Below are 15,247 nucleotides of genomic sequence, written 5' to 3' on the forward strand. Positions count from 1 at the left end.
AACTCCTGGCTCCTGGCTTTGGGTTGGCTCAGCTCTGGTCATTGTGGTCTTTTGGGGAGTGAACCAGCAGAAAGTAAGATCTCTCTCTCTCTCTCTCCCTCTCTCTCTCTCGCTCTACTTCTCTCTGTAACTCTGTATTTCAAATAAATAAAATAAATCTTTAAAAATATAACCAAGAAGGGCAGGTGTCTGGCACAGTGGTTAAGATGCCACTTGGAATGCCTACATCCCATATCAGAGTGCTGGGTTCAAGTTCTTACTCCTCTTCCAATTTCAGCTTCCTGCTAATGCACCCTGGGAGGCAATAGGTGATGGCTCAAGTGCTTGGGTTCTGGCCACTCACATGGAGTTATCGGCTCTTGGTTTTAGCCTGGTCCAGCCCTGGCTATTGTAGGCAAGTATTTGGGGAGTCAATCAATGAACGAAAGTTGTCTCTCTGTATCCCTCCGTCTTGCCACTGTTCAAATAAACAAAAATAATTAGAAACAAAAACAACAAGCAAGAACCAAATGTCTTTCTTGAAGATTTGCAACCAGCCATGATAAGCAGACAAAGAGACTAATTAAGATGCTCTGTATTCGTCCACTTTTCAGGGCAATGAAGGCCAGCACAGGCTGTGGGCAGTGGGAATGGAGGACAGACCTGAAAGCCAGAGAGATGGCATCTGTGGGCATAAGCACAGGCCCTTTCCTCATTGGGTCTTGCACTGCCTGCATTCTGCCAAGTCTGTCTCTGTTTCTCCATATTCATTCCGCTCATTCTTTTTTTAAAATTTAATTTTTTAAAATTTTATTTAAGTTATACAAATATCAAGTATTTCATATATATAGATTTAGGAACATAGTGATACTCCCCCACTACCATCTCTCCCATCCATGCTCCAACCCTTCTCCCTGCTCTCTCCCACATTCCCACTCTTAACTTTTACCAAGTTCTATTTTCAGTTTACTTTATGATTGTATAGTTAATGCTACACTAAGTAAAAGTTCAACAAATAGTATTAAGAAAAAAAAAAAACACTGTTTCTCACAGAACAGAAATGGGCTGTAAAAAAATCATTGAATCTCAAAATGTCCATTTTATTCCTAAACATTGCATCTTAGGTACTCTATTAGTTACCTCTGATCAGGGTAAAATATGATATCTGTTTTTTTGGGACTGGCTTATTTCACCAATTATAATGGTTTCCAGTTGTGTCCATCTTGCTGGAAAAAACAAGATTTCAGCTTTTCTTTTTTTTCAGTTGAGTAGTACTCCATAGTGTATGTATATATATATGTATATATGTATATATATATATATATATATACCATAATTTCTTTACCCAGGCAACAGTTGATGGACATCTGTGTTGATTCCATATCTTCGCTATTGTGAACTGAACTGCAGTGAACATGGAGGGTACAGATAACTCTTTCAGATGCTGATTTGGTTTGAGGAAATTCTCAGGAGTGGGATGATTGGGTCATATGGTAGTTCTATATTTGGATTTCTGAGGTGTCTCCGTACTGTCTTCCACAGTGGCTGCACCCGTTTACATTCCCACCAACAGGGGATTAGGGTACTTTTTGCCTCACATGTTCACCAGCATGTTTTTTGTTGATTTCTGTATGAAAGCCATTTTAAATGGAGTGAGGTAAAACCTTATTGTGGTTTTGACTTGCATTTCACTGATGGCTAGTGATCCTGAGCATTTTTTCAAGTGTCTTTTGGTCATTTTAATTTCGTCTCTTGAAAAATACCTGTTGGTACTTGCTTGCTGCCCATTTCTTAATTGGATTATTTGTTTTGTTGTTATTGAGTTTATTGAGCTCTTTATAGATTCTGGATGTTAACCCTTTATCAGTTGCATAGTTTGCAAATATTTTCTCCCATTCTCTAGGATGCTTCTTTCTTTGCTCAGTGTTTCTTTTGTTGCGCAGAAGCAGCTTGCTATAATCCCATTTGTCAATTTTGGCTTTGATTGCCTGTGCTTCTGGGGTCTTTTCCAAGAAGTCTTTGCCTATACCAATGGCCTGCAGAGATTCCCCCATGTTCTCTAATGATTTAGTGGTATTGGGCCGTAGATTTAGGTCTGTGACCCATTTTGAGTGGATTTTTATGTAAGGTGTAAGGTAGGGGTCTGATTTCATACTTCTGAAAGTGGAGATCCAGTTTCCCCAGCACTATTTGTTGATGAGACTGTCCTTGCTCTGGGGATTGCTTTTAGCTCCTTGTCAAATACAAGTTGCTGTAGATGTGTAGATGGATTTCTGGAGCTTCTATTCTGTTCCATTGGTCTACAAGTCTGTTTTTGTCCTAGCATCAGGTAATTTTGATTATGTACCAGGCTGTTTTGATTATAACTGCCCTGCAGTATTCTTGAAATCAAATATTTTGATGCTACCAGTTTGGTTTTTGTTCTATAAGATGGCCTTAGCTATTTGGGATCTCTTATATTTCCATATGCATTTTAGCATCAGTTTTTCTGGATCTGCAAAGAATGTCATTGGTATTTTGATTGAGGTGGCACTGAATTTGTAAATTGTTTTTGGTAGTATGGACATTTCGATGATTTTGATTTTTCCAATCCATGAATACAGAAGATTTTTCCTTTTTTAATGTCTTCTTCCATTGCATTTTTTGTTTGTTTGTTTTCTAATTTTTATTGTAGATATCTTTGACATCATTGATTAAATTTATTCCGAGGTATTTAAATTCCGGGTGGCTATTGTGAATGTTACAGATCTTAAAAGTTCTTTCTCAGCCATGGCATTGTCTGTGTATACAAAGACTATTGATTTTTCTGTGTTGATTTTGTATATCCTGCCACTTTAACAAACTCTTTTATGAGTTCCAATAGTTTCTCAGTGGAGTCTTTTAGATCCCCTAAGTATAGAAGCATGTCATCTGCAAATAGGGATAGTTTGATTTCCTCCTTTCCAATTTGTATCCTTTTGATTTCTTTTTCTTGCCTAATGGCTCTAAAAAAGACCTTCACCATGACACATTGTAGTCAAACTCTCCACAGTAAAACATAAACAAAAGATTCTAAAATGTGCATGAGAAAACACCAGATTACTTTCAGAGAGTCTCCAATTAGACTCACAGCTGACTTTATAATCAGAAATCCTACAGGCTAGAAGAGAATGGTGAGACATGGTCCAAGTCTTAAGGAAACAAATTGTCAACCCACAATACTGTATCCTGAAAAGCTTTCATTTATGATTGAAGGTGAAATAAAGACCTTCCATAACAAACTGAAATTGAAAGAATTTATCACCACTCATCCAGTCTCACAAAAGATGCTTAAGGATGTGCTACACACAGAAACATAGAAAGATAGCCTTCATTATGTAAGAATCTGAAGGCAGAAAATCCCCAGTAAAAGTACAAAAGAAATCCAAAGGAAACAATAGGAATATTTATGGAAAAATGGCAGAGCCAAGCTGTTACTTATCAATAGTCACCTTAAATGTAAACAGCCTCAACTCACTGGCCGAATGGATTAAAAAACAAGATTCATCTATTTCCTGCCTAAAAGAAACACATTTCACCAACATACACGCAGATTGAAAATGAAAGTATGGAAAAAGATATTCCATGCTAATGGAAAGCCAAAAAGGGCAGGTGTTGCCATCCTAATATCAGACAAAATAAACTTTAACACCAAAACTGTTAAAAAAGTCAAAGAAAGGCACTATGGAATGATTATGGGATCAATTCAAGAGAAAGATGTAACTATAATAAATGTATACTCACCCAATTACAGAGTGCTCAGCTATTGAAAAGAAATGTTAATGGCGCTAAAGGGAGACATAGACTTCAATATAATAGTAATGGGGAACTTCAACACCCCACTTTCATCAATCTACAGATCAACTAGACAGAAAATCAACAAACAACAGAGCTAATCAGCACTACAGACCAAACGAACCTAACTCATATCTACAGAACTTTTCACCCACAGTAGCAGAATACACATTCTTCTCATCAGTACATAGAACTTGCCCTAAGATAGACCATATGCTAAGCCAAAAAGCAAGTCTCAGCAAATTAAAAGCTGAAATCATACCATGCACCATCTCTAACCACAATGGAATGAACCTGGAAATCGACAACTCAAAAATTTCTTTCCACTTAGCTGTTTCTATCTTTGAGCAATCTACATGTACATGCACATGTTGAATGAACACATACACCCTGCAAAGAATTAACTGAAGTTCAGATAATCAATCTGGTACATTTTCATTAAATATCAAAGTTTAAGTGGAAAAAAACCCACAGAATTATTACAAAATAGCTTGCCAGACAGACATTAAGATAGAGTGTATATAACTCCATATTCTATCAAAGTGACTTAAATATGTGTAAAATTTACATTTTGAGACTTGATTATTGTTTACAGTCCTGGTCTCTACTGTTGAGGAACAGTGTTTTTTCTTCTTACCATTTGTGGAATTCTTTACTTAGTGGAGGGTTAAACTTGATTATAAAATAAACTGAAAGTATGTCATTGTAAAAATTGTAAGAAAGGGTAAGAAAGGAAAGAGGAGGGAGGGTGGGAGCATGGGCAGGAAGGAGAGTAGGGTGGGAAGTAACATTATGCTCCTACATCTGTATATCTGAGATATATGACATTTGTTCACCTTATATAAATTAACAAAAATTAGGAAAAAAAAAAGAAATCTGACAAAATGGCGTATTATTTGTCAGCTACTTCCCAGACCATTGGGCTTATCTGAGCAGCAGACAATTCCAGGACTTACAGACATGTTATGAAAAACTTACTTAACCAGATGATTCTCATCTCTCCACTGCTCAATTTTAGGTCCCATGACGATCACTTCCTTGCTTCACTATCTTTCCCTCCCCCTTCTATTCTACTCATAGCACCTGAGCAAATCTCTACAGGGAAGTCAAATCATATCATGTCCCTTTATAGCTTTCTTAGTGAAATTCTAAGTTCTTAACCTCAGCCTGTAAGGCCCCATATGATCTGACTTTGATGTCATCTATAATTATTCCTCTTACTTGTTCCACTAAATTCACACTTGGATTATTTACTGCTTCTAGAATATTTTAAACAAATTTTCACCTCAGATCTTTTTTGTCCTTGCACCCTGTGCCTGGACTTCTTCTTCCTTAGACTTCTGCATGACTTCCTGCAACACTGTCTGCAGATCACTGCTCAAAGGTTGTCCCATCACTGAGTCTTCTCTGACTGCTTAGCATGCCTTAGGCTCCCTTATCTTACTGTATTTCAATAAAGACATTTATCCAATAAATGCATTTAGACCCATAGACCTTATCTGTTAATTGTCTGCCTCCTTCAATATTACTAGAAGGTCCACAGAAAAGTGTCTGTCTGGTTTGCTCTTGTGTTCCCAGCATTTAGAATGTTGACTGGCATGTGGTCAGTGCACAACAAATACTTCTTGAATGGACTGGATGAATGACTGAGAGTTACGCATAGGAAAATAGGGAAACAAAGAGGAGGGTACAGAGTACATCCTGGGAAGGAGGGATGTCAGAGAAAGGTTTCTTAAACAATTAATCTTTGGGCTTCTTCATTTATTAATATTTCATGTGGTCGTTCATTCACATTCATTCAAATTTTACAGAGCTTTTCTTGGTGTTGGGCACTATTCTAGGACCAGGAATACATACAGCTACCATGAAGAAAGAAAAGCATCTATTCTTATGGAACTAATCATTTGATTCAAGAAAGGCAACAAGCAAGCCAACACACAATTAAACAGAAAAAATACCTGATATTGACATATGCTATGTAAGAGCTAAAATAACACAATGTGAAAGACAGCTTCTAGGCCGGCGTCATGGCTCAACAGGCTAATCCTCTGCCTTGCGGTGCTGGCACACCGGGTTCTAGTCCCAGTTGGGGTTACTCATCTTCCAGGCCAGCTCTCTGCTATGGCCCGGGAGTGCAGTGGAGGATGGCCCAAGTGCTTGGGCCCTGCACCCCATGGGAGACCAGGAGAAGCACCTGGCTCCTGGCTTCAGATCAGCTCCATGCGCTGGCCGCAGCGGCCATTGGAAGGTGAAACAATGGCAAAAAAAGGACGACCTTTCTCTCTGTCTCTCTCTCTATCCACTCTGCCGGTCAAAAAGAAAAAAAAAAAAAAGAAAGACAGCTTCTAGGTGGTGATTTAAGATTAGGTTATTAAGAGACCAGGTATCTCTAGGAAGTGACACTTGAGTGGTAATGATCAGAAAGCAGCAGGTGAAGATGAAGGGGTGGGTATTCCTGGCCGAACAGCCACAGCAAAATTCTAAAGTAGGAAAGCCTTGGAATGTTCAGGCAACCCAAAACCGCATACTTCACTGCAGAAACCCATGCACAACATGCCACTGCAAGGCAGACAAAGATGCAATGTGTAATCAGACAGGAGGATTCTTAAGAATGAGTAGGATCTAGGAGGTCAGATGAGGAAGGATCAGACTGGAAAGCACACTAGGTGCACAAGATGGCTAAGAAAAGGTAAGCAGGCAGAAATAGGTCAGTATTTTTCAGTAACTTGGGGAAATTCATTTCTACTGTGCTCAACACACAACCAAAGATGGAATCTGGAATACTGTGTGGGTATATTGGCTTTTTATGGAGCTTCTGGCACCATATTTTGTTGCAGTTGAGGAAAGAGAATTCTCTCTAGAAAACTCATCCTTAGGGAGAACAGCTATAATTACTCTACCATAAAGGACTACAGTAAAAAGCATATTCTTAGAAGACTCAGACATTATGTATTTGAGCTCCTATGAACTTACAGCTGAGAGGCAACTGCAACTTTGCATGTGCTACTTAATTTTTGATATAACCTCAGACCTGCAAGCTGCTACCATTCCTAAATTAGACATTGCACTGAGGGATAAGGCAGGTAAAGTCACTTGTGGTGGAGAGCCGGGCCTTAGCCCCACATCTTCTGGACCCAGTGCTGTTTCCACCATTGTCCAGCATCTCTTTCGCTAACTCATTCACCTGCCTAGAATGATCTGTGCCACAGGTTTATCCTGTGGGCTTTGACTTCTGTAGTTTTCCTTTGGCTGCATTTGGCTTCTCTGTGCCTCCTCTGACTGAGAAGCTACACCTTTCTCTTTTTCCCCTCTGCAATTCCTAGTCAATGCCAGGTGTCATGCAGGCTGCTCTGGTTGAACAGCATCCTTCCTCTACTGGCAGAAATGATGCAAAACAGTAAACTCAAAGATGGGATTAATGTGCTCAGACGCATTTCTTTTTCTATAGTAACCGAGTCCACAGGATGTGTCCAAGTGTGTGGGAATCTTGACAGACTGGAAGTTTTGTAACAGTTGGGACTCTGTTATCAGTAGAACCAGATTCCACAGAGAAGGTAATGCTGAATTCATGACAAAGAATTTAATTTAGGCTCACAATTTATCAAGTAAATGGTAACTTATGAGCAACTATTCAATATGTACGTCATAAAGGCCTGCTGCTGACTGATTTTATGCATTGAGATGGAAGCCATTTAGAAACTATTACTTTATACATCGTGTTAGAAGGCTTCGGGAGATGTACCAAGATAAAATATTTATCCAGGAGGAAACAAAAAGAAAGGTGAAGGTTTATTCCACAAACAATGGTACATTTTACAGTCTTGCACCACAAATCCCTACTACATAGCCATCACTAGACAGTGTAAATGTGTAGTTGAGACAGGACCAAACAGTTAAAACTTCCATTGTAAATAAAGTTGAAAAAATATGAATAAATAATAGCTGTTGCAAGAACCATTCAGTTTCTCAGTTTTGGGATGTTTATGACACATCCAACGTTTTCAAGTACTTTGGCATTAGTGGCAAAATCAACAGTGAATAAAATTCTGAGATGTCAAGAACTTTAGCAATAACAAATGCAGTTACTGTCCCTTGAAAGGGAGATAGATTTTTTTTTTTTTTGATTAATGACAAGGCCCTGAAATAGGAAAAAGGATTTTTACACAATATTAGAATATCTGGAACATTAGCATATCTAGAAGGCAAGAGAGAAAGTAAGCACTGGCCAAGCCACTGAAAGAAAATATTTTTTAAAAGCTGGTCCTGATTTTGAGGCGTAAAAACATTTCTAGTGATGATAACTTAAACACATGTGTTCAGCAACATTCACCTTTTGGATAATGGAGCCTGCTAAAAAAGCAAATAAAAATGGTTCAAAGAAAAAGATGAACCAGTACTAGGAGGGAATCAAGAGTATTAAGGTTCAAACACCAAAACTGACTCAATATTTTATTTCTATATCCCAGGATTTCTTTTTACCTATGCTTAAATAAATGAAAAAATTCATATATTAACACTTGTCATTATACGACTCAAGTTGTGACAGAAACAAACACTAGTTATTCAGCTGACATAATTAAAAATGAGATTAGTATTGGCAGTACCTGAAATTCCAATCCATAGTTTTCTCTGCAGAATTCTCTCAGCTTAGGATACACATTTTCTCGTAGTGCCTGTCTTTCTGCTCCTGTGTCTGTAGTAGAAAAACAAACACACAGAATGTGAATATATCATAAATATTTTCCCCCAAAAAAGGAAAACTTAAATATTGACCTTAATATAATCAAGTTGGAGTGCTAAATTGGGACATGATGGGATGTCTGGCTGTTGGGATAATTCCACAGAGATCCATCCACCAGGTGTGCACACACAAAGCCTGTTGGAAGGAGGGAGCCCCATAGTGACTATTGTGTGTGCTGGCAGAGCTGAGATTTCACAGTTGAGTCTTATGTTCATTCAGGCCTTAAAGAGCCTTAAAGAGTATTCTTAAATAGCCAGGATCATGCTCCCTTTGGAAGAGATAGAAGGAAACACTGCAAGGCTATCAAATGTTCTAGACTCACAGAATATAAAAGTTCCCACACACACACACACACACACACATTATTTACTGATTGAAAAAAAGACTGTATCACCGTTGCCTAAAGGATCTAGAAATAATCCATCTTATACAAAATTCAGTACAGCATCCATGCAATCAACACAATAATTAAGAGAGATAAATTGTGAGAGCAAACATTTGAAAGCAACAGATTCTATCCACCATGGATTCAAGTGACCAGTGGTTTAACATAGTACTATCGCCCTCTCCAGGCTTAGGGGAGATGGGAAATGTTTTAGATGTGCAACATATAACATTTCTGAATAAAGTATTTTTATTGTCTCGTCATTAAAAATACACGAAGAAATAGAGAACCTAAAACCAGAAGGATCACAGAGCACATGTGTATTTAATGTTGCATGTCTTGCAGGAAAAGGACTCCAGAGCCACCTGTGCTAAATGAGAAGCTTCTCCTGCATCAATGATGACACCATCAGCAGAAGAGAGGCTGTTCCATGCCTAACTAATTTCAGAGAAACACGGTTTTCAAAAATTAGGCTAATATGTTATCTCATGAAAAGTAGCATTTGCTAAATGTGCCTCCATCCCAGCCATAACCATGAAACATTTGCACACATTATAACAAAGATACCAATTTACAAGAATTTCCTTGTTATTTTCAACCACATCTGTCCATGGAAAGTCAGTCATATGCTGTGTTGACCTAATCTGTTTTCCTACTGTTCCCAAGCCTATTTTGAGCAGCAAATAACCAATCATGAGAGTCTGAAATGCAGCTGCAGGCTGGCAGAGTGTCAGTAACCAGTGTTTACATGGAACTCAAAGAGTCAGAGAAATACAAGATCTTCTAGATTGCTCTGAGGTTCACATGAACAGGGTCCTTTCCCACTTAAGATCCAAGGTGGGCCTAAGCCCAGCAGAAAAGCAGGGGGAGGGGAACTGAGCAGAGCCCATGGTATTACAGCACTGTGGGAGGCAGCAATTTAAACCTTTACATAAATTATATAATCTTGGGGTAAGGTGCCCATTGTCTTTTTCCTCATTTAAAAGTCAAAAACACTATTTTCACAGGAAAGCTGAAGGGCCTTAGACTTTAAAAATCCACATAAGGAAAATCATTTTAAAGGTAAATAAGTACTACTCCATGTGGAATTTAGGAATATATTAAACAAGGATTATTGTTACAAATTATTTAAAAAATACCTACATCCAAGAATTATGGATAAGAGAAACAAAATTTTTGTTTAAAAATGTTACTTTTACATCTTATTGCTAGCTTCTGAGATCTGAAGGTACAATAGTAAGAAGGAAAAGAGAAATATGGTACCCAATTACTAACATTTACTGAGTGCTTATTACATTCCAGTTGTGTTGTAAGTATTTGTATGTATTTCCTTAGTCATTTCTGATGACCATTCTATAAAATAGTTCGAACTATTGCTCTGTTCTTTTAGCAGAGAAAATTGAAAGGTACGGGGTTAAAAACTTGCCCCAGATCATATGGCTGCTACGTCAGAGAACTGAGATTTGGTTCCAGGCAGCTGTATATCATAGTCAGCTTTAACCACGGAAATAAGCAACTGGGAAAAGAATGAATCTTTAAAAATGGCCAATGTAATAACCAATGAAATGGGTAAGGGAGGCAGAAGTTCTAGGTTTGTGAAATAAAAATGTCTGAGTTATCCTTACTGGATTCTTCTCTTTCTGTAATACATCCTTCAACAACCAACCCAGCATATGTTCTCTCACTCTACCTCTAAACAAATCCTGAATTAATCTACTTCTCTCACCTCTGCTCCGTAGGTAAAAATTCAGCCCTTATTTGGACTCTTATCTCCAGATTTCCATACTTATCTCCTTCAAACCATTCACCACAGAGCAGCCAGAGCCCTTCCACAGCTCTTCGTGAACTTGGAATGAAGTCTATACTCTGCACTAACCATGCTCTCTTTCTCCCTGTTCATGTCACTCCAGCATCACTGGCCTCCGCTTGGTTCCTGAATTCCACTCCAACTCCTGAGCGATTGCTTTAGCTGTGACCTCCTGCAGTACTGGCCAGTTCTGTGGCCACTGCATGGCCTTTTTAGCCATTCCAGTGTTAGCATTAGTGCCATCTCCTCAGAGACCTTTGAGTACTTCACCTACAGAGGCCACTGAACCCCCTTCTCCTAACTCATTTTAATTCCTTGCACATTACTCATCACCATTACTGCTTTTTTGTTTACTGTCTATCTCCGCCACTGAAATATGAGCTCAAAGGGAGATGGAACCCTCTTTTGTCTCATTCACTGCTGCATCCCAGTGATTAGAATCATGCTGATGAATGCATGAAAACCCACACATGCACCAGCAACAAGAGTGAGCTCACAGGCAACACTGCTCTGTGATTTCCTCTGGAAATGGTAGGCTTCCTACATTACCATGTGTCACTGGACAGCTATAAAACAAAGACGATGTCAAATTCTGGGGAACAAACAACAGGGTTAGAAAGTTGGTGTCATGAAGTAAATGAATGAACTGAAATATTTCTTTTTTGGTTTCTGGCAGAATATGAACATATTTTTACTAAGTTATTTTGAATCTTTCTAAATATATGAAGAAAGCATATGAAGATATCTGATAGGCATTCTGTGCCCTTACTTACATTACAAAAATGACTCAGACTTTCCTATTTTTGTATTAATTTATGATGATTGGCTCTGAAAATGGGAAAGTAATTAAGATAGAATGGATTAATTATTCTGGGTGACAGATAAACTGGCTTAATTAAATTCATACCAATGGCAAACTTGGGTGTTTTGCAATGAAAATCATTTGAATGTCACAGAAAATAATGACTCACAGAATCTCACACATTATAAGGAAACTCTTAAAAAGGTACAGATGAAAGTACATCATTATTTAATTTTTATACATAGTCATTATATCCATTTGTATCTGCTCAGTTCTTTAATGCTTTGAAAAGATGCATTAAGACTTTGGCTGAACTATTAGTTTTGAAGGAGTTGCTTTCTAAATTATTCCTTGGTGATTTCAGAGGCAATGAAGGTCTCTATGCAGTGTCTGCTACCCACAGGAAGCACATTCACTGGGGGACAATTATTAGTCAATCCCATTATCCTTGAAACATTTTGATTTTACTTCAAGAAGGGTTTGGAAGTATTGCCAAATTTTTATTAAAAATAAAAAGGTGCCCAAAGGATCATACTAGATTAGAACCTCCTACAGCTCCTCCATCCCCTAAACTTAAGACATGAATATTAGATGAAGTTTAGTTGTTTCTACTGATCTGGCAACTAAGAAAGTTGAGAATCCACCACACATCCTCTGCTGCAGCTGTTACTCACGCTTCATCTCCCAGCTGTCTGTATATCCGCTCTTGCCTGCATTGTCTCCCTCTACTCATCCATTCACCAAACTTCTTCTGTTGTTATGTAGGTTAATTTCTGACTTGCCCATTTCCCAAGATGGTATCTTCTCTCCAAAGCCCTCTGATAAACCCTTTGTACCAAACTAGCCATGTTCATTCTTCCTTATTTCTAAAGATTTATTTATTTCAAAGAGTTACAGACAAAAAGGGAGAGAGGGAGAGGGAGAAGGAAAGAAAGGGAAGGGGAGAGGAAAGGGGGGAAAGGGAGAGAGAGAGAAAGGGGAGGGGAGCATAGAGAGGGGAGAAAGTAGAGAGGGGAGTGGGGGGAGGGATATCTTCCTTCCACTGGTTTATTCCCTAGATGGCCACAATGGTCAGGGCTGGGCCAGACTGAAGCCAGGAGCTTCATCTGGGTCTCGAATGTGGGTTGCAGGGGCCCAAACACTTGGGCCATCTTCCACTGCTTTTCCCAGGCTATCAGCAGGGAGCTAAATTAGAAGTGGAGCAGCAGAGACAAGAATCAGGGCCCATATCCGATGCCTGGATCCCAGTCAGCAGCTTTACTCTCTAAACCACAATGGGGGCCCCTCATTCTTTGTTATTTTAATACTAGCAAATCTTGTGAGTTTTATGTCATAAACATCTTTTCAATTTGATCACTATATTTTTTAGAAACAAATTATGGGAATTTCATTTTCAACTCACAACCTGGTATTTTTACATAAGAGTGGGAGATCATGTTTGAGACTCAATGCATTTTTAAAATTAAAAAAATTAGTTTATTTACTGGAAAGTCAGAGAAGGAGGGAGTAAGGAAAGTAGGGAGAGAGATGTGGTAGAAGAGAAGGAGAATGAGGGGAAGAGGAGATTTTGATTATTTTCCTTTCTGTTGGCTCACTCCCCAAATGCCTGCAATAGCCAAAGCCAAAAGCAGGGAACTCAAGTCTCCCATATGGTTGACAGGCACTCAAGTCATCACTTTTTGTCTCCCAGGGTGCCATCAACAGAGATCTGGAATTGCACAGAGCCAGGATTCAAATCCTGGCACTCCACTATGGGATGTAGGCATCCCAATCAGTGTCATGATGAAATGAAAATGAATACAGCTATTATGTAGAACAGTATGGAGGTCTTCAAAAAACTAAAAATAGATCTACCACATGACCCAACTATCCCACTTTTGCAAATATAGCTAAATGAAATGCAGTCATCCTACGATATACTTCACTCCCACATTTATTGCAGCAGTATTCACAACAGCAAAGATATGGAATCAACCTAGCTATCCATCAATGGATTTATGGAGAATGAAAATATGGTCTACATATACAATGAAATATTACTCAGAAGTAAAAAAAATAATCAAATACAAGCACTTACAACAAAAAGGATACAGTTGGCAAACATCATGCTAAGTGAAATAAGCCAAACACAGAAAGACAAAAACTACTTGTTTTCTCTCATATTCTGAATTTAGAATTATATATTTATATACATACAGTAAAAAATGAGAATGGAGTATTTTTTGTATGCAAATGTCTATAAGTGCTGTCTTTGTGGAGTTATGCTCCTTCCTTTCCCCATTTTATGATATCTACCTGTGCTCATATTTCCCAAACTTTCCAAATCTTTTTGTTTGTCTGTATCTCTTACGTGCAACATACAGTTGGCTTTGGTGTATGACCCATTCTGAAAACCATTTTATCTTAAAAAGATTCACTTTCGTTAAAGTAAAAAATAATAAACTAAGCACACTATTTTCATACCTGCTGTTTACTTGAAGAGAACAAAATCTTCTATTTGATTGATCTGCTACCTGTCCCTCCCTCACTACAGTCTGATGTTTCACAGAGCTCCACGAATAAATTCTAAGGTAAAAGAGAAGCAAAAACCAACTTGATTATTGAATACCTTGGCCAGCATCTGCCAGTCTAAAGGATGCCCAGCAGAATGCTCAGTGGGAATAGATGCATCTTCTAGCTAAGTTCCACCTTCTATTGCTGTTCCTCATGTGCCCCCTAGAGTCTGAGTTTCCAGATGTCATTGATGCTGAGCCTTGTCTTCCCACAGATTTCACTGCTCCAAGGCTAAATTTATGCAACCTCTTAGTTTTCCTGACTCATACCCTTTCGAATCCCAGTGAAAATCAGTACACTTAGTAAACTCTTGCTAGAGATAGCATGCCTCCGTGGGTCACTCCACAGCTCTCTGTTCACCCCTATATAATACTGCATTGAGGACATTATATTTATAATTAATTTTATTTCATATCTTCCTCTTGACTGTGAATGCATGGAAGACAGGAATTTTCTCATATAACTTACCATTGTAGAAATTACAGTTGATTCCAGAATATAATTAGTACTCAACAAATCAGTGAGCAATGAAAATATTAATTAAACCAAACTAAAAATAACTTGTCTCCATAAAGCAAACATAAATCAAAATCAAGTATCATTTTTAAGTAATAGTTGATTATGTTGACAGCATTAATAGCCGTTTGTGACTCTGGAGTGATGTGACAATATATATGAAGGAGTACAGCATACTGAAAAGTTCAGTGGATCCTCTTCTAATAAGCAATAAACAAACTTGACAAAATTGTAAAAATAACTGTCATTAAGCTTTATAAATCAACTAGACACCAAAGCAGCAAACAAATGGGAAGTGATTATTATCCATGAAAAATAACTGAACTTTGGGTAACAGCAGTATGAGTCTATGGGATTCTTGCCTGGAGCTTCACCTATCCTTCCTTATTCCAAACTCCCCACTTCCAGCATCCAGATCAGAGAAAGTCAAGCTAAAGGCCTCAAACCCCCCACCCCCCAAGGCTCACAGATTGTGAGCCTCCATAACAATAGTGCTCATCACTATTGCTAATAGCAACAGTGATCTCTGAGGCAGACAAATGCATAAACCACCGCCTCCACTAGCCTGAGGCTTTATCCAAATTTAACAAGAATATCAAAGAAATAAACAGCCACAGGGAGCCTTAACAAGTCCTCTGCAAATTCCTGGCT

General features: G+C 38.4%; 1 protein-coding gene across 1 annotated transcript in view; it reads right to left on the reverse strand.

The window, feature by feature from the left end:
- The window catches only part of NWD2 (NACHT and WD repeat domain containing 2), a 163,035-nt gene that overhangs the window by 91,063 nt on the left and 56,725 nt on the right, over positions 1-15,247 (reverse strand). The window contains exon 2 of the mRNA XM_062213546.1: positions 8,397-8,485. Coding sequence (XP_062069530.1) covers positions 8,397-8,485 — 89 coding nt within the window. The remainder of the gene's footprint in view (positions 1-8,396; positions 8,486-15,247) is intronic.

The sequence above is a fragment of the Lepus europaeus genome, chromosome 16 (genome assembly GCF_033115175.1).
Source record: "Lepus europaeus isolate LE1 chromosome 16, mLepTim1.pri, whole genome shotgun sequence".
Classification (NCBI taxonomy): domain Eukaryota; kingdom Metazoa; phylum Chordata; class Mammalia; order Lagomorpha; family Leporidae; genus Lepus; species Lepus europaeus.